This window comes from Vanrija pseudolonga, chromosome 3 (assembly GCF_020906515.1).
Source record: "Vanrija pseudolonga chromosome 3, complete sequence".
Taxonomy (NCBI): domain Eukaryota; kingdom Fungi; phylum Basidiomycota; class Tremellomycetes; order Trichosporonales; family Trichosporonaceae; genus Vanrija; species Vanrija pseudolonga.
In genome coordinates this window covers 1,875,296-1,896,735 of record NC_085851.1, presented here as the reverse complement: position 1 = coordinate 1,896,735, position 21,440 = coordinate 1,875,296, and the positions used below count along the sequence as shown (strand labels likewise).

The following is a 21,440-nucleotide window of genomic DNA, read 5'->3' as shown; positions in this document are numbered from 1 at the left end:
TATCAGCATGAGTTGTGACGTGAAGTTAGAATCGATGCATGCGGCCTGATCTGCACATGCTTTGTCTACACGGCGTTGGATCGTCCAAAGTCGGTCACAATGTTGCGCTCGGTGCCATCGCCGACAGTGACTGCGAGGACCTTCTTGAGCTCTTCCAGCAGCTCCTCTGCGGGGTGTAAGCTGTCGAAGCGGGTCGACCAGACCCGCTGCAACTCACCTGCCTGGGCCAATGCCTCCTTGTACTCAGCGTTCGCCGCGACCATCTCCAACTGCAGTTCCTCGAGCCGCGCAGCCTGGCGTCAGCGCAGCTCCAACGACAACAACGCACCCGTGCTCCACTATCGTCCTTTGACGGGAGGGCAGCGACGAGCGTCTCGACGTCCTTTGCGCGCCGGACAATGTCGGCGACAAACGTCTCGATGGCCTCTGTGCGGCGTCAGTGGGTCCTGCCGCGCGCGCATACACAACACCCACTCCGGTAGTCCTTGCGCCTGGCCGCCTGCGCCGTCTGCAGCGTGGTCGGGATGGCAACGCTCGTCTGCTCAAAGTGCGTGCGGTGCGTGATGTATTCTATTGACGCCGAGGTGATGGTGAGCAGCTGCGAGGGAGCGTCAGCGACCGAGCCGCGGGGAGCGAGAAGGCCAGCGCGACCTGACGCCTGGCCGCGAGGCCACCACTCACATCTAAGATGGCATCTTGCAGCTTGTCGCGTCAGTACACCCGCCGCACATGCGCAGAGCCCAGCCCCGCCCCTCTCTCTTCCTTACCTGAGTTATCCTGTCCTTCGTCGTCAGCGCGCACGACCACACAAACGCACCATATCAGTGGATAATTCCTCAGTGAGCATCGCTGCCCTTGGCCATCGCAAGCGGAGTGCCTTGTCAGGTCAGCGGGGCGCACGCACACAAGCACGCAATCACACACCTATACGCGGCGTGCAGAGGATCGTTCGTGCCGCGTCGTGTCGAGCAGCGAGTGGGGTGGATGGACAAAAGCAAGTGGAGGGATTGCGAAATGAGGGTTGGGTTGACGGACGGAGGCAAGCGGCGGTCAGGCGGCGGCGTCAACAATCGGCGCGTGGGCGGGCGGACAATCGGCGGTGTCAACAGTCAGTCGTCAACACGCGCATTGTCCATCTCGCCTTCACCACCACGAACACGAGCATGCCCACCGACGTCCTCCCCCCACGGCCTGACCGCGCGCCAGAACGCGCGCGCACAGCATCAGAGCGGCACAAGGCCGACCTGTACGATGCGTACGCGGCGCTGCTGTCCCCGGCGAGCGCGTACCCTGCTGGGCGGTATCGCTCAACGTCGGAGATTGCAGATGGCCTGAAGCGGCTGCGGCGGCTGATCTTGACCGAGGGGATTCCAGACGTGGTGAGTAGTAGCGAGCGGCCTCTGGCCGTAGAGAGAGGCGCCGGCGCCGAGCTAACACGCCGCTCTTAGCCATCGCGTCCCCCGCTCCGGCCGCGCATCTGGAAGCTCATGCTCAAGGTCGACCACCTCCACGCGGAAGACTACCTGCGCTACGTCGCCAGCGGGCCGTCGAGCGTCAGCACCAAGAGTGCGTACTAGTGGTGGTCATAGAGGCAGCGCTGACGATGCCAGTCAAAAACGACACGTTCCGCACGCTCGCGACCGACACACAGTTCAAGGGCCGCGTCAAGGAGGACATGCTGATCCGGCTCCTCGAGGCGTTCGTGTGGAAGAACCACGGCTCGGAGCGCGACGGCCTGCCGTTCACCTATGTCCAGGGTGGGTGGTGGCGACGGTGGCGAGCGGCGGAACGCGGACACGCTGACACGCCACAGGCATGAACGTCCTCTCCGCGCCGTTCCTCTACACCATGCCCTCGCAGCTCGAGGCGTTCGCGTGCTTCTCAAACTTTATCGAGCGCGCCTGCCCGTTATACGTCCAGCCGACGCTCGTCGGCGTGCACCGCGGCTTGAAGGTAGGTTGTGGAGTGCTCGTCGCGCTGACGGCAGCTCTTGGACAGGTGCCTCAAGATTGTCGACGCCGAGCTGTACGACCACCTGAGGAGCAAGAACCTCACGGCGGAGCTGTACGCCTTCCCCTGTGAGCTGGCCCTTCGGTCCTCTCAGCTGACACCGTAGCCGTCCTCACTCTGTGCGCGTGTACCCCGCCCCTGGACGAGGTATTGATGCTATGGGAGTGAGTTCGCACCGTGTGTCGGTAGGCTGACCCCCAGCTTCCTCCTAGCCTTCGGCGCCCACCTCAACGTCCTCTGCGTCATCGCGCAACTCATCCTCATCAAGGAGGAGCTCATGGAGTCACCATCGTGAGTGGCTGTGGCAAAGCGGTCGTCCAGCCGCTGACCATCAGACCAATGAAACTCCTTCGCACCTTCCCTCCCTTGCAAGCCCGGCCCGTCATCAGCATCACCCTCGCCCTAGCAAAGGACATTCCAGAGGATGTTTACGCCGAGCTCATTGCCCACCCCGTCGCCTAACCCCATCTCTCCTCGCGCTCTCCTCGATCCTCAGGCTCTTCAGCACTTTCGCGCCCGCCGATCTCCTCTCACGGCTTCCTCCGCCCTCTCGCCACGACCTGCATTACACTTGCCATTGTACAGCTAACGCCATTCATGCACGCAACGATACGACTGATGAAGCAGCTTAGGGCCTCTGCTTTGCTCTAGTTTGACGGGTGCCGAGAGGCTCGATTCACCGACTGCGTCCACGCTGCCGCCCAATCCTCTTCTTCCTCTAGCGGCGGACGTGTCGGTGGTACCATCCGCGTGCGGGACGGCGCGGATCTCGAGGGGCCGGAATATGTGGGAGTGCGTGGCCAAAGCTGGTCGTCGAGGGTAGGGGCTCCCTGTAAGGCCTTTAACGGCGCTGGGACGTAACCTTGAGAAGCGGCTGGAGCCAAGTACTGCTGGGGTTGCAACTTTGACGGCGGCGGCGCCCAGACCGTGACCTGCGTTCGCGTTGCGAGCTGGCTGTTGATATCGGCAGGCGGCGGCGCCGCAGGTTGTGTCCGTGGGCGTGACAGTGACGGCTTGACCTGGTGGCGATCGAATAAGGGCATCTGAAAGGAACCCGATACCTTCGGTGTGGAGCTGGTGCTGGGGCGAAGGGTGAGGCGAGACTTCTTGTTGTGCAGAGTACCCCATTCCCCGTCAGCGGGAGAAGAGGGCGGTCCTTCGAGCGTCGACTGCCACGTGCTGCGGCCCCGCTTCTGGCGATTCCCGTACGCAGATGACGAGGCTGGCTGTACTCGGACGGATCGAGACGGAGCCTGCTCCAAACGGTGGCCAGGGAAGGACTGAGAGGGCGCCGGTGCTTGACGATGGTCGAGGAAAGAAGGAGAGGGTGCAAACGTCCGATGTTGGTCGGGAAACGAAGGCGCCTGGGAGGAAGACGCTGGGTATTGCTCCTCGAGTTGCTGAGGATTCGATGGTGGGCCTCGATAGTTCAAGGCAAATGATGCCAAGGGTGCACTGGGCATGACCCGAGGCGAAGGCTGAAAAGAACGTAGGTCTGGCCTGATGAGACTGGAGGACTGCTCCATCCCGTACTGAGGGACAGGGGTTACCGGAGGCAGTGGCGAGAGGGTTGAGGCTGAAGACTCGGCCGATCGCACTGTATAGTACTCGGTGACTTTGGAGGGCGGAGGCAGCGCAGCGCTGGCATAGTACGATCTTCTGTCTGCCAGTATCAGTTCAAGAACACAAGCACCCACTCACCATACGACACCTCGGGACGCGAGGGCATCAACTGGCTAAACATCGAACCGGACTTCGGACCCATGTCGCCTTTCTCCGCCATTGCTTCGAGAAGGGCAATATCAGGAGCCTTGGAGGCTGTGGGATCTCGGCGGAGCCGCGGGGCAGGCGTGGCGGGGCCGGCTGCAGGGTAAAGCTCTTCCGGTGAAGGTGTCGAGTGGCTTCGTGTGAGTGGAGGCGTGTGTTGAGTGCGGGATAGGGTGGAGGGCACCACTACTCCATCTTCGTCGTCAAGGGGAAGGGTAGAGATGACCTTGCCAATGCTGAACGCGGATGAACTTGAGCCGTCGCTGGAACTCGAGTACACGCGAATCGGCTTCCTCGCGGTGGGCTTGAGCTTGGCAGCACCGCCATTCAGACCGACGACCAGCGCGTTGACGTCCACGGGAGGCTTTGACGAGAAGTTTAACTTGGTCTGCTGAGCCTTGGGCTTGACCTTGGCCGCCGGGGGCTTGGGGGTTTTCTTCGGTAACGCCTTCTGTCGCTCGAAGCCTGCAACGATCGGAAAGTCGGACGTGGGTGCGAGGTCGGCCGCTGGAATGGTTAGAGGCTCACATTCCTGGTGTATGTCCTTACGAAGTCGACGGAACTGAATCTTGTCACTGGCCGCCTTGCCTTTGGTCTTCGAGCTAGAGGCCGAAGTACTCTCATCGGCGGCTGTCGCCTTCTTCCCCTTACCCTTCCCTCCCGTACCACCAGCATCAGCAGCTTTCTTCCTCGGTTTGTTTGTGGGAAGGATAGCTCGACCACTCGGGTCACTCCAAGCGGTGCTATTCTTCCACGCATCCTTCTTTGGCGCAGCCTTGGCGGCCTTCTCTGGGGTCGGTTTGGAGGGCTTGAGGGCGTCCTCCGCGGTCTTGATGTTGCCGATGCGGTTTGATTCTTCACTCTTGGAACGAGTCTTGCCCCCAGCCGTCTTCTTTGCTCGTAAGGTTGCCAAGGTGAAGGGAGTCTTGGTCACGATTGCGCGGTCCTCGCGCCTGCTGAGATCGAGCTCGTTGGCGAGGTCAGACTCGGCGGCGAGTGAGATGAAGGCGCCATCGCGAGGCAGGTCTTCATCGTCTGAGAAGTAGGAGGGGACGGGGGAAGGGGAAAATAGTGAGCGTTTCCAAGGGTCTTTCTCGGCCGGCATGGCCTGCGAGGAAAATGATCAGCGAGGCGGTCAACTGAGTGAGATGCGAGGAAGGTTAGATGGGGTGAGATGGTGTTGGTGTGGTGGGGGGGATGGTCAAGGTGGCGGCAGGGTAGTGCGAGGATGTCAGAGGATGAGAGAGAGTGAGACCGAGTAGTAGTAGTGCGTGGTGTAGCAGTGAACGACGAGGACAAAGTAGCGAGGGAGGAGGGACGAGGTGAGGTGGACAGCAGAGAGAAGGGGAGGAAGGCGAGGACGACGATCACCACCAAAACAGTCGCGCCGAGGAGTTCAGCCACGTGGATTTGATTCCGCACCACCCCCACTCACCACCCACCATAGTGCATTGCGAGAACTCGGTCTTTGTCGTTCTCTCCATCCCATCGTCAACAACACACCTCGTCTGAAGTGTACATATCACCCTCAAAACTCAACCCAGAGGGACCATCCACGTCGCCATCGACATGTCCGACTCACCAATGGTCCCCGCTGGACCGAGCTCGCATGTTCCGCGGGCCGATCCTCCTCTCCTCCCCGCCGCGGTGATGGAGTACTTGCAACAACACGGCTTCGACAAGGCGTTGCAAGCGCTCCAAGCCGAGTTATCCGAGAAAGGAGGAGAGGAGAAAGATGCGGATGGCGAGGAAGAAGGCGCTGGTGGTGCTGGAGCAGGGGCTCCTGCGCGTCGAGGGTCGGCTGTCGGCCGCGAGGCCATCTTCCGCGCACCACAACCGATCGCGCTCGACAACATGGTCAAGCGCAACATCCCCCAGGCAACAACAGTGTCGGCGTCAACCATGTCGGACAAGATTACCCCAGATTTCATCGCGCAGGCCAAGTACATCATCGAGCAGCTCCAGACGCGCCTCGAGTCGACGAACGGCGAGGAGGAGGTCGGCGGCAAGCCCGGCCAGACGCCTGCCGCGTTCATCGACCCATCAGACCGCGTGGAAGGATACAGGCGTTACAGGCAATGGGTCAGCGGTGGCCTGGACATGTGGAAGTTTGAGCTGGACAATGTGTCGTTCCCGCTCTTTGCACACACATTCCTGGACCTGATCGACTTTGGCTTCACCGAGGCTGGTAAGTGTCAACCTAATCCTCTGGTTACGTATGCTGACACCCTTCAGCACAGCGGTTCTATCAGGAGAATGCCGAAGCACACAAGCTGTACCATCCGTCAGAGTTGTCTTACCTGTCGTCCATCACCGCGTCGCACCAGATTCTTCTGGACCCATATTGCCAGCGGTTGAGGTGAGTCGAGTCGAACCTTAGAGCTGCAGGGCTGACAGATGCAGGTCTGAGAAGTATGACATCCCGTTGTCCCGGAATGCGTTCGCATTGCTCGTCCAGTGGCTCAGCGGTGCGGGGTTGGACGAGGAGTGGGAGGCTGGTCTCCACTCCGCTCCAGGTCGCGCGAAGGAGGCAATCAGGTCGATCGTGAACTCGAGGTTGGACATCAAGGGTGAGCGGAGACGACAGCTGAGAGAAAGTTGCTAACAGATTCAGTGTCTGATAGCTCGATGCCTCTGGACAAGGTTGCGATTGCGTCGTCCACTGGACTTCTCGGCCAATTGCTGCCTCCTGGGACATCGGTGGAGAAGTTCAATGCCGCCACCCCACTGAAGCTTGGTGCCCCGCCGATGTTAGAAAAGCTGCGAGAGGAGGTCATCCGCATCGTGCGAGAGGAGGACGAGGCAGCTGGCGGCGAGGTCGCCACGCCGGGAGGATCGGTTTCCAACGGCCACGCCAATGGTGGCGATGCCAACGGGGACGTGGAGATGGGTGACGCGTCTCGGGACCCGGCACGTGTTGGGTCGCCATCAAAGAAGGTGACCAAGCTCGAGCCAGAGGAGAACAAGGATTCAGACCTCATCAGTCCCGACGGCACCGAAACCAACCCTCCACTGCCAACATTCTACAAAGTGGCAGATGTCAAGCGAGAGGTTGAGGCAGTCCGGGATAAGCGCAAGATGGTTCGGCTGGGCCCCAAGCCGGACGAGAAGAGCAGTGGCTCAGGTGTCACCCTCCCAAGCATATTGGCCTACACAGTGTTTGATGGCGGAGAGTCGTAAGTGACGGGCTTCATGGGTCGTAGCAGCCGCTGACTCTTTAGCGTCACCTCGGTCGAATTCTCTCCAGACTCGACACTTATTGCTGCCGGATCATCAGAGAGCTCTGTGCGCTTGTGGAGCCTGAAACACGAGAAGTTGAAGGCCAAGCACATTGGTGAGCGCTTAATCGGAGGTTCAGGGCTAACCGCTCAGATCAAGCAACAGGGCAGGTGGTCGAGGATGAGGGCCTCGCGATGCGGAAACTCATCGGCCACTCCGGCCCAGTGTACTCGATGTCCTTTGACCCCATCTCGGGCTCGGGAGGGCCGCCTCGCTCGATGCTGTCATCGTCACAGGACGGGACAGTGCGCTTGTGGTCACTAGACACGTACAGCAACCTGGTGGTGTACCGTGGCCATGGCCGTGATGCGGTCTGGGACGTGGAATGGGGGCCAATGGGAGTGTACTTCGCGTCGGCGAGCCGGGATCGCACTGCGCGACTGTGGAGCTCTGATCGTGTGACACCATTGCGTCTGTACACTGGTCACATTTCAGACGTCAACGTGAGTTAACTGTTATCTCGAATGGGTCAGCTAACCCCTGCAGGTCGTCAAGTTCCACCCCAACTCGCTCTACCTCGCCACGGGATCTAGCGACAACTCGTGTCGACTGTGGGACGTGCAGCGAGGAGCATGTATCCGCCTGTTCCTCGGCCACACAGACGCCGTGACAACGCTGGCCATGTCCCCCGACGGCCGAACACTGGCAAGCGCCGGCCTCGACTGCAGCATCTACCTATGGGACCTCGGCTCGGCCAGGCCCATCAAGAAGATGACGGGCCACACGGCCCCCATCGAGTCGCTGTCGTTCTCGGCCGAGTCGTCGGTGCTGGTGTCTGGCGGACTGGACAGCACTGTTCGCTGCTGGGATGTCAAGTCTTCCGGTGGGCCGCGAACGACGCGCGGAGGCATCGACTTTGGAGACCGCCGTGCCGGCCAGGACATGACGACGTCTGGCGCCGCGCCAGGCGTGCTGCCAATGGGACCGGGAGAGCTGAGCTGGGAGGACATGGGGCAGACATCCGACCTGCTGGCCACGTTCCACACCAAGCGCACTCCGATCCTCAAAACGCACTACACACCACGCAACATGTGTATTGTTGCTGGCTCGTTTGTGCCACCCACCACCAAGGCGTAGTAGGACGATTAGCCCACAGAGAGAGAGAGAAGTAGAGGCAGAGCGGCCTGCAGCGCTAATAATGCTTGCATGGTTGTACAGACAGTGATATGTATGACGTTAGCCCTCTACTTCTTCTTCTTGCGCGGCTGGAGCATGGTGACAGTCTCCTCTTTGCGTTTTGGTGGCGCGGCAGCGGCTTCGACGCCAGCCTTGGCGGCAATGGTAGCAGTCGACGCGGCCCAGCCCTCCTCACCGAGCTCGTCAGTGACGATGCTGCGCGCCGACGCGAGCCAGTTGGCTGTGCCCTCCGCCGCGAGGGCGCGTGTCGCAAAGTCGGTGTTGAGCATTGACTTGAGGAGGCGCTCAACCAGGGCCTGCGACAGCGTCCGCTTGGTGCTGGCGGCGTCCTTCTCCTCGTCCTTTGCCTCCTTGACGTCCTTCTCCTCCACCTGGGCCGCCTCGCTGGGCGAGAGCGTGGCGCTAAAGAAGCCCGTCACGTCACCGCTCACGCACTCCTGCCTGAAGCCGAGGCGCTCCCAGAACTCGGCAGGCGGGATCTTGGCGAGCGCCGCGTGCGCCCTTGCGCGGTCTTCCTCCTCCTCGGCAGCGTCCTTCTCCTTGCGGCTGCGCTTGCGGGGCTCCGACGGCTCCTTGTCCTTGCCGGTCTTTGTGAGGGCGATCGGCACGGCGTCGACCGCCTCGCCGACGAGCTCGTCAAGGAAGCGCGTCTTGGGATCGTCGGGGAGGGAAGGGACCAGCGTCGCGAGCGAGGGCACGCCTGCCTCTGGGAGGAGCTGGGACACGAATGGCGGCGCGTATCGCCATGATACGCCGACGGGGAGGGGCCGCCGCGGGGCGCCGAGCATGCCGGCGGCCTCGGGGGCAGAGTACGACGGGAGGAGGTATCGCAGGTCCAAGTCGCCTGGGCTCACGCCGTCGGCGACGAGCCGGCGCGCAGCCTCCTCATACACGCCCTTCCACCAGCCGCAGAGTCCGAGGCCGCCGAGTACGCGCTTGCCGCCGCCCTCGACCGAGTTGGGGAAGAGGTACTGGCCCTGGCTGCGGGCGAAGAGCGTCGCGGCGACGCGTGGCGTGGGCCGGGTGGCGGGGGCGAGGAAGTGGCGGAGCACACCGACGGCGAGCTCGCGCGTGAGCGGGGCACCGGGTAGCGCGTATCCCGACGAGTCGACCTTGGAGATGTAGAGGAGCGAGGTGGCCGGCGTGCTCGGGGCCGTGGGCAGCGTGAAGACGTGTGCCGAGATGGCGGCGGCGAGGACGTTGGACGGCTCCGAGGTGAACTCGGCCGGTAGCTCGGAGTGCACGACGACGAGGTGCTCGACCTCGGTGCAGCGCACGCCCGCGGACGGCGAGTGCGGGAAGAGCGCGGTCGTGCGCTTCGGGCTCGACGAGACGACCGTCAGGCCCAGCTGGTGGGGGTTGGGCAGGGCCGAGAGCGCGGCAGCGATCGTGTCGCGCAGGCTGCTGGCGTCAGCGCGTTCGTGCAACGCAGTGGTACTCACCTCGCCGCCCCGGGCTTTGCGTCGCTGGTGGCTGCCATTTGCGGGTGGTTGATGAGGTGGGATGGGTGGTGGTGAGTTTGTTCGCGGGTGGAGGAAACTCGAAACTCAGGGTTTGGCCATGACGCGCCGCGGCGCGTCGAGACTGGCAAAAGTCAAGGGACCACCATGGTGTGGCTGCAACAGTGGGCGGCTTCCACTTCGCCTTGATCGCTTTGGCGCTCTTACATGTCTGAGCAATACACAGAACGTAGGATATGGAGTTGGCACTGGGCAGCAAGCGCTCAGCAGCGCGTTTTAGGCGCTGGGATGGCGCTCGTTGTCTGAACACGCCAGCCCCGTCCGTGTCGTGTTGTCGCTCGCGCAGACGATGGCCATGGCCAAGGCAGTAAGCTCGTCGTACCCAAGGCCGGCCATTGCAGCTGTCCGTGATGATCTGGGTCCCCAGTCCGAAAGACACGCATTGCAATGTACCCCGCTGGCCGCGGGTTGCCTGGATATTGTGGTCACCAGTTGCCCGCCGGCACTGCCATCGGCGACCCCTCTACCTCCACTTTTCCTGACCTCGGCACTTCCACGCGCCGATTTCGACAACGACGCGCAACTGCGAATACTCCAACTTTCATCAACCGACATTGCATGACCACAACACCCAGCATATAACGACAAGCACGAGCATAGACGACACAATAGACTACCCACCATGCCAGTAAACTACGCATCGACATTGTTCGACGACCTGCCGTACACCAACCTCGCGATCGGGGCAGCTGTCGGCGCAACCGCCTACGCCGTCAAGGTGTATACCGGCGGACGGAAGTGCATCTGGGAGCGCGACTGGGCAGGCAAGCTCATCATGATCGCCGTGGGTGGAGCTTGCAATCACCGCGATGCGACGTGAGCTGACCTAGCAGGCGCCACCAGAACCAACAACATGGGCGCTGATCCACCACCTCCTCCACCTGCCATCTCCCCCGCAGATCCTCTACCTCCCTCCACTGCCCTCGCCGCTCCCGGACGACTTGTTGATGATGCTACAGATCATCAGGCTGTCTGCCTCGGAGAACCCCCTGGCCCAGCTCCACTGCGAAGCTCTGCCGCCCACGCCAACGGGCGTGCGAGAGTTTGTGCGCAAGTGGTCGACAGTGCAGTACGGCACGGCGGGCGAAGGCGGACGGCGGGTCGACGCCATCGTTCTCGGAGGAGCGTGGGAGTGCCTGCCTCCTCCTGAACCGTACCGCCCGGGCCTGGACGAGAAAGACAAGGTCGAGGAGGACTGGACGCCGCATCAGTTCCACTTCCACCTCATCACGGCCCTCCTCCCCTCCCTCCTCCGCGCGCCGCCCGAGCGCAATATCCGAATCATCTCGCTCGTGTCCCCCGGCTGGTCGGCTGCGATCCCGGGCCTCGAGGCACAGATGGAGAACAAGAAGGTCGTGGGGCAGACCGGGCCGTTGGCAGAGGCCGCCAAGCGCGGACTCACGTCGTTCCTCCTCCAGACGCAGCTCCGCCTTATCCTCGACACGTTGGCGTCCGCGACGTACAGCAAGAAGGAAATCGTGCCGGATCCAGACAAGCCCCTGGTAAAGGCGCGAGACACCGAGATCCAGAGCAACATCTTGGCACTCAACGTTATCATGCCTTGGGCAAGGAGCGAGGTCGTCAAGCCGGTGTGGGGCGAGGGAACGTTCCTGCGTTGGCTTCTGTGAGTTGCTCACTCGGACTCAAGGCAGAACAACTCTTCTTACACGCCCAGTTGGACTCTCCTCTACCCTCTCGTCGTTCTCCTGACCCCCTCGCCCTCCAAGTCGATCCAGCCCATCCTGTATGCCCTCTCTGCCCCTGTGAAGTTCCCTGGCGATGATCTGCCGCCGACCGCAGATGAAGGGCGGAAGGACGCAGCTGTGCCAGTGCAGCCACCAGATGGCAAGGACGCTGTCGACGAGAAGGTCAAGGCCAAGGCCAAGACCAAGGACTTGGACGAGATCACTGACCCCCGGCGCAACGGCGTGCGCCAGGGCGATGTGGTTCGGGATTGCGGCATCATCGAGTGAGTCGGCGTGCGGGGGCTTCGCTGACATGCAGCATCCCGCCAGTTCTTCACGACCGCCTCCTTGCTGCCGCCACCTATGACAAGCTCGAGGCCGAGGTGGAGAAGGGCGTCAAGGCAGCCGAGCTCCGCGAGAAGGCGTTTGGCAAGACTAGCGCTGGAGCCAGCGATGGTAGCACACCCAAGCCTGCTGACGAGCGCAAGGTGCAGTTCCAGTAACCTAGCGCGATGAATGGGTGTCATAGAGTCGAGGGCACTAACCCAGGCACTGAGCATGTGTTCATCATGTTTGGACTATGGCTCTTTCGACAATCTACAATGGCACGGAGACGGACAATAGTACGGAGCCCGATATGGGCAGGGTAGGGGGCATCGCCTAAGCGGGGCCGATGATGACCTCGGGCTGGCCCTGGACGACGACCTCGGGGCCGCCAGACACGATCTCGGGTGTGGCGGGGACGCCGCCCCACACCTCAGCGGGCTCCTCGCCCGTCACGGCCTGGCGCTTGGCGATGCCAGCCTCAGGGGCGGAACCGTACCAGTTCCAGACGGTGCCGCCGGCGGCGTTAGCGACGGGGGCTGAGCCGCCCGAGACGCCATGCCAGCCGTTGTTCACGTTCGCGGGGCCGCCGCCGTAGACGTAGCCCTGCGGCTGGGGGTCACGAGCCTCGACCTTGTCGCCGGCGTCGGCGTCAGCGTTGGCGTCACGAGCCTGGACGTCGACCTTGTTCTCGGCGTCACGAGCGACACCAGCGTACGGGGCCGAGCCGTAGTAGTTCCAGATGGAAGCGCCTGCGGCGTTGCCGAGCGGGGCGGACGCGCCGTTCCACCCGCCGTTGGTGTTGCCCGCCTGGCCGGCGCCATAAGCGTAGCCCTGGGGCTCGGCGTCGCGAGCCTCGACCTTGTCACCCGCCTCGGGCTCAGCGTCGCGCGCAACACCGGCGTAAGGCGCCGAGCTGTACCAGTTCCACGTGCCTGCGCCAGCCTGGTTACCGAGCGGGGCGGACGCGCCGCCCGAGACGCCGTGCCAGCCGTTGTTGACGTTGGCGGGGCCGCCGCCGTAGACGTAGCCCTGGCGCTTGGCTGGGGTCGTGACGAAACCGGGCGGGAGGACGGGGCCGGAGGGGTCGTTGCCGCCGAAGATGAAGCGGCGCTTGGCGCCAGCGACGTGCACGCCCTTGGCGTAGTACTCGGTGCCGGGGTACTCGGTGCGGGCGCCTGCGGTTGCGTCAGTGGCAGTCAGAATGGCCCGACTCACCGTCCGCATCACGCTTCGAGATGCCAGCCTCGTAGGCCTGCGGGATCCAGAAGCCAGTGCTGCCTGCGCCGCCAGACGAGCCCGAACCCGAGCCGGTACCGTTCCAGCCGGTGCTGGAGCCACCATCCTGGCGCTTGGCCGGGGCTGGAGTGTCAGTGGGTCTCGGCGGCGGTGTCGGCGCCAACTCACCCGAGCCGCCCTCCGAATACATGATGCGGCGCTTGCCGGCCGCCTCGTTGCCGTCACGCTTGGAGATGCCAGCCTCGTACGCCTGGGGGATCCAGAAGCCGGTGCTGCCCGCGCCGCCGGACGAGCCAGAGCCGGAACCAGTGCCGTTCCAGTCAGTGTTGGATCCACCGTCCTGGCGCTTGGCCTTGCCTGCGTGTGTGTCAGTGGGGATACAAACCTGGCATGTGTTCAACTCACCGTCAGTCGCCTCAACGTTGCCCTCGGCCTCGGCGTCACGCGCATACGGCGCCCAGTTGGCCTTCTCGACGACCGGCTGGCAGGTGCCGTCCGGCGCGCGGCGGTAGACGGGCGGGTAGTTGCCGGCCTTCACCGAGACCTTGGTGCCCGCGAGCTGGCCAGCTAGCATGTCAGTGTGTGGACGGGGCGTAGACTCACCAGTGTCGGCCTCGGGGTCGCAGTCGGCGTCGACAGACTGGCCCGTTGCGCCTTGAGCGGCGGGCCAGCTACGGCCAGCACCGGGGCCCTTCCAGCCCAGCTCGTGGATGGGGGCTGGTGCGTAAGTGTGTGGTGTGGTCGTGCAACTCACGAGCGTGGACGGGGGCGCCGGCGTCGGCGTCGGCGTCGCGCTTGGCCACGCCGGCCTCGGGAGCCGAACCGTAGCTCCAGTACCAGCCCGCCGAGCCAGAGTTGCCGCTGGCAGCGGAGGAGCCGTTGGGGTTACCGTTCCAGCCGGTGCTGGAGCCGCCCTGGGCCGCCGATCCCTGCGGGTCGGCCTCGCGCTTGGCGACACCGGCCTCAGGGGCGGAGCCGTACGACCAGTACCAGCCCGCGGAGCCAGAGTTGCCGCTCGCAGCAGACGAACCGTTGGGGTTGCCGTTCCAGCCGGTGCTGGAGCCGCCCTGGGCAGCCGAGCCCTGCGGGTCGGCGTCGCGCGCAGCGAGGCCTGTCTTGGCGTCGACGACTGGGATGTTAGTGGTTATGCGTGGGATGGCGATGCAGGCGACGACGTACCCTCCGTAACGGGGAGCGGGGCGGCGGCGGCGAGCGCAGCGAGGATGGCGAAAGCGATGGCGAGCTGCATGTTGTGTTTCTTGTGCTTGCTTGCTTTGTGGTTCTTGGTAGAGCAGTGAAGTTGTGGTGGGCTGGGGATTGTTCGTGTTGAGGAGCTCTCTCGTCGCCGTCTCCTCAGGTATTTATGTTTCACCAGAGTCGTCATCGCCATCGCCACAACGAGACGCGCACGATCGTCCCAATCATCGTCACAGTCACCGCCTCTTGGCGCAGTCAGTCGCCTGCACGGGCCCACGGAAAGATGTCGCGCCCAGATCTGGCACAGAAGCATGGCGCGACCGACAAGTGAGTCAGTCCTGCGCCCTTACAGTCAGTCAGTCTGGGGCCGAGCGAGATCGCGACCGCGGGCGGTGTGATCTGCGCCGCCCCATCCTCTCGCCCTCTCGCCTTGACGCCCTCGGGAGACACCTCGCTCCCGACGAGCTCGAAGCTGTTGCATCGCACTACAGTCACTGCGGATTGCATGTACACATTCTTATCGGTGCAACCGAGAGACTCGGCTCCTGGTTCTTTAATCACGGTACCGAGGGCGTGCGTGCGACGGGATTTCCACGGCGGAGCCGAGCCGTCGAGACGTTCACCGCACGAAGGCGGTGGGCGGCTCGCACCACCAGACGACGTCGGTACGAGGTCGGTCGCCGCACACAAGGATCTCGATGGACATGGGGAATTGGGGGCTGGCTGCACCACGACGAGTCATGCACAGTCGACCTCGGAGTGGACGTCGAGTTCATGCGCGAGGTTGAGGCGATTGGACACGAAGATCGTTAAGTTAACAGTGGCGGTGTGGGCAGAGGGCAAAATGGCCGCAACTGCCACATTCCACCCCACCGGAGCCAAAAGAGGCGTCCACTGGGGTTTGAACCCAGGACCTCCCGTAATCAGCTTCGCCCAAAACGGAAATGCTACCACTGCACCATGGACGCGATGAAAATGGAGTTCATTGGGTGTGTATGAGCGTGCGACTGGGCGCCAATGCTGAGCTGTGCATGCACCGAGGTGGCGAGGAGGTCGTGTCCGGTGGTGAGAGGGTGTGGAGGCGTTGGCGAGCCGTGGCTGGAGTGGTAGAGAGCCGGTGTCTCGGATGCATCCATCCCTGACGATCACTGCCGCGAGCCGGCGGCATCGCGACATGACGTGACGATAGTACCACGACACCTGGCAGCTGCCACCCATATGGCGACGCAGCTATTCACGGCGCCGCGCGCTGCGCATCGTTCCCCTTCCCCTCCCCTCCCCTGCGCAGCGGACGTGCGGAATCGCCCCGGGCGATAAGCCAGCTGACGACCCGCCAAGAACGCGACCGGCCCCGGCTACCTGCGGCAACTGGCCGCACCGCGGCCCGGGTGTAATCTGCGGGGCGAGGCCGCACTCGGCGACGCGGAAGATACATATGTCGCGGGGGAGTAGCATGCACCAGCATGCCCCAGCACACACGTACCATGACGAACACGAGCACGAGCAGCAACACGGGCAAGGACCTGCCAGTTGTCAAGGTGGCTGGTGAGTGGGATGGCCGCGGCACTCGCTGACCGAGCGCAGCGGTCCACGCCGCGCCCGTCTTCCTCGACACGGCAGCGACAGTCACCAAGGGCCTCGCGCTGCTCGCCGAAGCCGCCGCCGCAGGCGCCAAGCTGGTCGTCTACCCCGAGACCTGGATCCCAGGCTTTCCCCTGTGGTCGAGCCTGACCTCCCCGATCCACAACCACGACCTGTTCATCCGCCTCGCCAAGGAGAGCATCTACGTCGACGGGCCAGAGATCGCGCAGTTCCGCAGCGCGTGTAAGCGACTGGGCGTGTTCGCGCAGGTGGGCTTCAACGAGAAGTCGCGCGCGTCCGTCGGGTGCCTGTACAACTCGACCGTGCTGATCGGCGACGACGGCGCGCTCCTCAACCACCACCGCAAGCTCGTGCCCACGTTCTACGAGAAGCTTACCTGGGCGCCGGGGGACGGCGCGGGCCTGCGCGTCGTCGACACGAGCATTGGCCGTCTGGGCGCGCTCATCTGCGGCGAGAACGGGTGGGTTGCGGCACGGGTGGCGTGGAGAGAGAGGCACTGACACCCACCCCCGCAGCAACGGCCTCGCGCGATACTCGCTCATGGCGCAGGGCGAGCAGCTGCACGTCAGCCACTGGCCGCCCATCTTCCCGACGCGGCCGCCGAGCGAGGGCGGTAACTGTGAGTGGGCGAACGGCCCGACGAAACGCGGCGCGCGCGCTAACACGCCCCAGTCGACCTCGCCGCCGCCACGCGCCTCCGCGTCGCAGCGCACTGCTTCGAGTCGAAATGCTTCGGCATCATCTCGGCCTCGCCTATCGGCGAGACGGCGCGCGCGATGCTCGTCGCGCGTGACCCCTCCTTCGCGGACATTCTCGACAACGCGCCCGTCGCCGCCACGTCGTTCCTCGACCCCGGAGGCGCGCAGATCGGCGACGAGCTCAGCGGCGAGACCGAGGGCATCGCGTACGCCACGTTCGACCTCAACAAGTGCATCGAGCCAAAGCAGTTCCACGACTTTGTCGGCGGATACCAGCGCTACGACGTCTTCAAGCTCACCGTCAACCGTACCCGCCACGAGCCCGTCGTCTGGGAGGAGGACGGACGCGGCAGCGCCGAGCGCACCCCCTGGGTCGTCGCCGAGGACGTGCGCGACTTGTAAGGTGATCCAAGTTGTATATTAGGCAACGAATACATTAACTACACCGGTGCTCCTATGCCGCCTTGTCGGTCTGAGTTCCTGCAAACCACGCCAAGTCTAACCCGCCCGGAGGGGGCGCAAGGCCTGACCACGCCCCGTTTCCACCGGTCGCGCCACTGCCCAGCCAGTCCATGAGATCCGGGTCGGGACTGAATGCTGACCCTTCGGCAGCTGACCCAGGCGTCTGCGTCTGCATGTTTGTGTCTCCTGTCGGCACCATCGTCGCAGGCATGATGCCGAACATGGAGTCGAGCGACATTGTCAGGCCAGAGAACGGGTCGGTGCCCTCGACCATGCCGGCTGACGAGAGGTTGGCCATCACAGCGGCAGTCTCCGCCTGCGCTTCCTCGGTGTGCGCCGCGTCGGTCGCCTTCTCTGCCGGGCGGACGATAGCCTGCAGGTTGGCTGGTAGCCGTGACACGTGCTCCTGCAGCACGTCGATCGGGATTCGGAGGGCTTAAGTCAGCAGGGCTGCGCACCTCCGCACTCACCATGGATCGTGATTGATGTCTCGGTGAGGCGCCACAAGCACCACTGCAATGACGTCGCCATGATAGCCTCTTCGTCGGTAATCCATGTGTTTTCTTTGTGCTGCTTGAGCTTGAAGAGGAGGACGGTGGCGGCGGTGTAAATGCAGTCTGGGGAGTCAGTTGGTGTCCTCCAAGTAGTACTCCCAACTCGACTCACAACAGTGTGACAGAACAGCCTGCCTGTCCACATAATGCTTGTCGCTGATCTGCGCGAGGACGCAAATGTCCAGCGCCGACCGCACTGACGAATTCTGGACCACGCCGACCTTTTGCCGCCGGTCGACGAGGATCGACACCATGTGGTACAGCGTGCTGTGGTCAGCAAAGTTCACAGATCTGCGCCCTCACTTGAGGTTGACAATGTGTCCTGGCGCAACACGTCCAGTCTCCTTCTTCGGGTCGTAGCGTAGGTCCTTGGGTAGCGAGTTGTACCACTCTGTCAAGGCCGCGCGTGTTGCGTCCAATGGTCGGGCAGTGGGCTCTCCGGCACTGAGGAATTAGCTGGGGAGAATATGGCATAACTCACTCGTACAGCAGCACATCGTTCATCACGACTGCCAGTTGCGTCGCGTATGCAAACGTCAACACCTCGTAGCTTGGCTGTGGGTTGTATGGCGGGAAGTTGTCCATCTGGCTGCCGCAAGGCTCCCACGGCTGGTGGTCGATTTCGGGGTCGCCTGTGATGTCAGCTCACAGACGAGTAGGAAGCAGCTCACCGGTCATTGGTGGTGGGGAGTTCTTCGTAACCTGCAGCATCGGCGCGCGGCCGAAATACAGCGACACCATCTTGTCCCAGAGGTATGCAGACCAGAAGATGTGCTGTCGCGACCGCAACTCGTCGGGGGAGAACCTGAACTGACAGGTGCCGTTGAGCTGCCGTCCGTCTTGGTGGATTCCGAGGTCTTGGACCATGCTGCACGGTTAGTGTTGGGTTAAGGGAAGAACAAGAAACCCACCGAACTGCTATTCCGCTGCGAGGTGGTCAGCATCGAGCGAGATGGCTCCATACGTACAGATACACCCATGACTGTCCCACACGGCCAAGGAACACCTCCTTAGCACTCAGTAGGAGGAGGCCGAGACACGCTGACAGTGAACTGCCTCGCTCAATCTCGCGGTACACGAGCAAACGCGCCTGTGGGAGGAAAGGATCGGGATGAGTGTCGCCGTCTTGTGGGAACAGGAGCTCCTGGTCGCGGTATCGCATGACGTGTGTGGCGAGCGAGTAGAGGAGGAAGGGCGAGAACATGGACGTAGGGGTGCGCGGTCGTGTCATGTCGCCTGGGTTGCGTTAGAGGTTTCTTCGGCATCGAACTCACGTAGGAATGCCTTGTGGTGCACGAAACCAAACAGAGGCTGCACCCAGGTGAAGTGCAGCTTGAGGAGGTACTGCCACACGTCGTTGCTGACAGACGGCACGCTTGCCGTTGTCGACATGTTGTCGATCCAATCGAGCACAAGGTGCTGCTCAATGTCGAGCTGCTCGGCCTCCACCTCCTCCGCGTCGTCTTTGCGCTTGCCCCCGAACGGCGTGGGCGCGAGGTAGAACAGTGACGAGGGTCCATGCAGGGATAGCTGAGGTCAGCGATGAGCGCGCTCAGCACGCACCAAGCCCGAGCCATCGACTGATATTTTGGCCTGCTCCTTGAACTTCTCAGTGAGCGAGTCGACCCCATCACCCTCGGGAGAGACCGACTGCGCCTGGCTCGAGGGCTCGGACTTGACGCCTGACGACGGGGTGTCGGTATGTGGGGATTTGGTGGCAGGCGACGACGTCCCAAGCGCCGAGGGGATAGCCGAGCCAAGCGCCGCACGGTCCAACGCGCCGAGGATGTGATCTCTCTGTGCTGGCGAGGCATCCTTGAGCCGGAGGAGGGTATGCCGCAGACTCGAGTTGTACGCTTCGAGATCTTGCACATACTTTGGTGTGGGGGTGCTGCGTGTGAGCGACCGCGGCTCCGACCCGGCACTCACGACTTGTAGACGCATTCCGTGTTGAGCGCCGCGCAGAGCTGCTATCAGCACGTCGGATTCACTCTCAACTCACTCTACACCGCGGTTTGGTTCCATCGCAACGTCGCTGGAGGTCATGTCAGCACGACTTGTTGGGGAGAAAGGCGAACGCCGGCAAACCCAGCCCGGCGCAGCATCTCACCTTCTTGACGCGGCAGCTCTCGCATGCAAAGTTGAGCTTGCGGGGCACGCGAGATAGCATCTGTGTGCGCTGCGGCCCTGCGCCTGATGTCGATGACTCTGCGTCTGCTGATGGCTGTGGTGGTGCCATTTGTGATGGTGGCTTGGGGGAGTGCGATGGCGAAGTGGAGGTTGGAGAAGTGGGGTGGGTGGGTGGGATTCCGAGTTGTAATGAGTCGGGATTCCCAGAAGCCTAAGTAATAATATGGGCTCCTCGCCTCAGGCGGCAGGCGGATTACAACCAGATAGCCGAGTCACGACTTGGTGGCAACAAGTCACGTGAGCAGTGTCCGACATCTGCCGTCGGTAGTGACGATGCGCCGCTGTGCCGCCGTGAGCAACTCAAGCAACGTCGAGTCGCCCAACTCCGATGCTGCATAGGATAAGGCGGTCCGCGGTCAAGAAGAACAAGAGAGGCGAGAACCGTGTGCAGATGCAAGGATATGACCATCGACGAGGCACACAGCCCAGGGTGACGTGTGTAGGCCCCACAAAGATCTGCACCGACGCCCCGATCCCCTCCACCTTCCTCGCCTTCCTCGTCTTCCTCCAGCAAGAAGATCAGCCCCGCACCGCGCCGATCTCTTCTCCTGCTCTAACAGCCCTAAAAACGAGCAGTTACCCGGCCACTGCTGGGAGTCGAACCCAGGATCTCTGGCATTAGGCGCCTCGGCGACCCAAAGCCAGCGCGTTGACCATCTGCGCTACAGTAGCTCGGTGTCCTCGGCGGCGGCGGGTTCGGGGTGGCCCGCGCGCCCCGGGGCTCCCTGTCTGCGAGGAAGGACGAACTGCGTGGGTGAGTGTGCGAGTGTGTTTCTGACAGAGGGGCGTCTCCACAGTGGGGATGAAGGGTCAGAGGTTGCGCTCCAGACGGCATGAGCGAGACTGCCACTCCGATCCAGCGCACTGACAAGTACCGAGCGACTGATTCGACCAGGAGACCGAGTCTGCTGCATTGGCGCCGAATGGCCCGACATTGAGTGACCTGGCACCACGGGTCCCCTTGTCTCAACTGTCTCAGTCCGGTTAGAGCGTGCATTGGGGGACCGGGGAGGCCGGGGGTGGTGAGTCGCGCGAGTCACTGCCTGCGAGGCAGTCGTCACGCGTCATGGGCATCGTGTGGAATGTGACGGGCACCTCTTGAACGTCTAGTTCAGCGCAGCTTTGAACTTCGCGTGGCCCATCTGCGCCCAACGTCCATCTCTGCCCAGCGAAATACAAAGTCACGGGCGCCGAGATGATATTGCCAGCTCATCACTCGCGGCCAAGCACGCCGCCACATCAAAACACTGGTGCGTTCTGTACCCGCGTGCCCCCTGAAACACCACACGTCCATGCCAAGCAGCCTCCCGCGCTCGCCATGTCGCAATGCGAAACACACCCGCCGACGCGCCTCCCTGCACAGTCGCGCATCCCACAGCCGACATGAGCGAGCTAGGTTTCGGCGGACGTGAATCCGTCGACGCGTACGGCCTTCGGTGGTGGTGGACAGGTACGCCCGTGCTCAGGCATTGTGGCCGTTTCCTGACGGACACGAGGTGTCCCGCGCGGTTTGCGTGGCCCTCGGACCTGGGCTCGCTGCTGCTGCACCCTGGGGCTCCGACAAGAGCCTGTGCTCTCATTGCCCGCCCACACCGGCGCAAAGCTGTTCACCTCGTCGAGGGAACCGATCCCTACCTTGGCAAGCTCCAGACTCGGGTCGAACTCGAGCGCGATGTTTGGACTGGTACCATGCCGTGAGGTTACGTTTGAAAAGGTTTGGTACTGCCCGCGTGGTGTGGTGCAGCGCGTATGCCAGATGCTGGGCACGCGATTCGA

The 21,440-nt window shown here is 62.9% G+C and overlaps 9 protein-coding genes and 2 non-coding genes across 11 annotated transcripts; 4 read left to right on the top strand and 7 right to left on the bottom strand.

The window, feature by feature from the left end:
• Positions 1-43: 43 nt before the first annotated feature.
• Positions 44-1,017, bottom strand: LOC62_03G004318 (uncharacterized protein). The gene is made up of 6 exons (XM_062770836.1): positions 925-1,017; positions 818-877; positions 475-658; positions 329-426; positions 218-293; positions 44-166 (listed from the first exon to the last, which is right to left on the bottom strand). The coding sequence occupies exons 2-6, from the start codon at positions 845-847 to the stop codon at positions 66-68; spliced, it is 489 nt and encodes a 162-aa protein (XP_062626820.1). The 5' UTR covers positions 848-877; positions 925-1,017; the 3' UTR covers positions 44-65.
• Positions 1,018-1,156: 139 nt separating this feature from the next.
• cdc16 (Cell division control protein 16) lies at positions 1,157-2,626 on the top strand. The gene is made up of 8 exons (XM_062770835.1): positions 1,157-1,379; positions 1,449-1,566; positions 1,611-1,757; positions 1,814-1,953; positions 1,988-2,078; positions 2,117-2,174; positions 2,212-2,301; positions 2,346-2,626. Exons 1-8 carry the CDS (start codon positions 1,164-1,166, stop codon positions 2,470-2,472), a joined length of 987 nt encoding a protein of 328 aa, XP_062626819.1. The 5' UTR covers positions 1,157-1,163; the 3' UTR covers positions 2,473-2,626.
• A 1,056-nt stretch (positions 2,627-3,682) lies between these two features.
• Positions 3,683-4,882, bottom strand: LOC62_03G004316 (uncharacterized protein; the record flags this gene model as incomplete). Its single annotated transcript, XM_062770834.1, has 1 exon — positions 3,683-4,882. The coding sequence occupies one exon, from the start codon at positions 4,880-4,882 to the stop codon at positions 3,683-3,685; it is 1,200 nt and encodes a 399-aa protein (XP_062626818.1).
• Positions 4,883-5,269: 387 nt separating this feature from the next.
• On the top strand, positions 5,270-8,440 carry taf5 (Transcription initiation factor TFIID subunit 5). Its single transcript, XM_062770833.1, has 7 exons — positions 5,270-5,965; positions 6,013-6,136; positions 6,181-6,347; positions 6,392-6,953; positions 6,999-7,111; positions 7,150-7,499; positions 7,543-8,440. Exons 1-7 carry the CDS (start codon positions 5,347-5,349, stop codon positions 8,131-8,133), a joined length of 2,526 nt encoding a protein of 841 aa, XP_062626817.1. The 5' UTR covers positions 5,270-5,346; the 3' UTR covers positions 8,134-8,440.
• On the bottom strand, positions 8,241-9,673 carry rtt109 (Histone acetyltransferase; the record flags this gene model as incomplete). The annotated part of the gene is made up of 2 exons (XM_062770832.1): positions 8,241-9,597; positions 9,636-9,673. The coding sequence occupies 2 exons, from the start codon at positions 9,671-9,673 to the stop codon at positions 8,241-8,243; spliced, it is 1,395 nt and encodes a 464-aa protein (XP_062626816.1).
• Positions 9,674-10,269: 596 nt separating this feature from the next.
• Positions 10,270-11,929, top strand: LOC62_03G004313 (uncharacterized protein). The gene is made up of 4 exons (XM_062770831.1): positions 10,270-10,497; positions 10,547-11,337; positions 11,389-11,682; positions 11,718-11,929. Exons 1-4 carry the CDS (start codon positions 10,336-10,338, stop codon positions 11,899-11,901), a joined length of 1,431 nt encoding a protein of 476 aa, XP_062626815.1. The 5' UTR covers positions 10,270-10,335; the 3' UTR covers positions 11,902-11,929.
• A 129-nt stretch (positions 11,930-12,058) lies between these two features.
• LOC62_03G004312 (uncharacterized protein) lies at positions 12,059-14,210 on the bottom strand (the record flags this gene model as incomplete). The annotated part of the gene is made up of 7 exons (XM_062770830.1): positions 12,059-12,900; positions 12,941-13,084; positions 13,130-13,318; positions 13,367-13,528; positions 13,565-13,678; positions 13,716-14,090; positions 14,141-14,210. 7 exons carry the CDS (start codon positions 14,208-14,210, stop codon positions 12,059-12,061), a joined length of 1,896 nt encoding a protein of 631 aa, XP_062626814.1.
• Positions 14,211-15,044: 834 nt separating this feature from the next.
• LOC62_03G004311 lies at positions 15,045-15,126 on the bottom strand. Its single transcript is given in 2 exon segments — positions 15,045-15,080; positions 15,091-15,126. It is a non-coding gene; the product is annotated as a tRNA-Pro (tRNA).
• Positions 15,127-15,424: 298 nt separating this feature from the next.
• nit-4_2 (Nitrogen assimilation transcription factor nit-4) lies at positions 15,425-19,778 on the bottom strand. Its single transcript, XM_062770828.1, has 16 exons — positions 19,585-19,778; positions 19,477-19,509; positions 19,404-19,441; positions 19,038-19,365; positions 18,749-19,004; positions 18,443-18,710; positions 18,386-18,400; positions 18,146-18,342; positions 17,956-18,106; positions 17,778-17,918; positions 17,587-17,741; positions 17,391-17,537; positions 16,433-17,355; positions 16,276-16,379; positions 15,743-16,220; positions 15,425-15,703 (listed from the first exon to the last, which is right to left on the bottom strand). Exons 1-13 carry the CDS (start codon positions 19,711-19,713, stop codon positions 16,913-16,915), a joined length of 2,301 nt encoding a protein of 766 aa, XP_062626812.1. The 5' UTR covers positions 19,714-19,778; the 3' UTR covers positions 15,425-15,703; positions 15,743-16,220; positions 16,276-16,379; positions 16,433-16,912.
• bll6402 (Nitrilase) lies at positions 15,643-16,860 on the top strand (the record flags this gene model as incomplete). Its single annotated transcript, XM_062770829.1, has 4 exons — positions 15,643-15,703; positions 15,743-16,220; positions 16,276-16,379; positions 16,433-16,860. The coding sequence occupies 4 exons, from the start codon at positions 15,643-15,645 to the stop codon at positions 16,858-16,860; spliced, it is 1,071 nt and encodes a 356-aa protein (XP_062626813.1).
• A 466-nt stretch (positions 19,779-20,244) lies between the features above and the next one.
• On the bottom strand, positions 20,245-20,336 carry LOC62_03G004308. Its single transcript is given in 2 exon segments — positions 20,245-20,282; positions 20,299-20,336. It is a non-coding gene; the product is annotated as a tRNA-Pro (tRNA).
• Between the last annotated feature and the right edge of the window lie 1,104 nt (positions 20,337-21,440).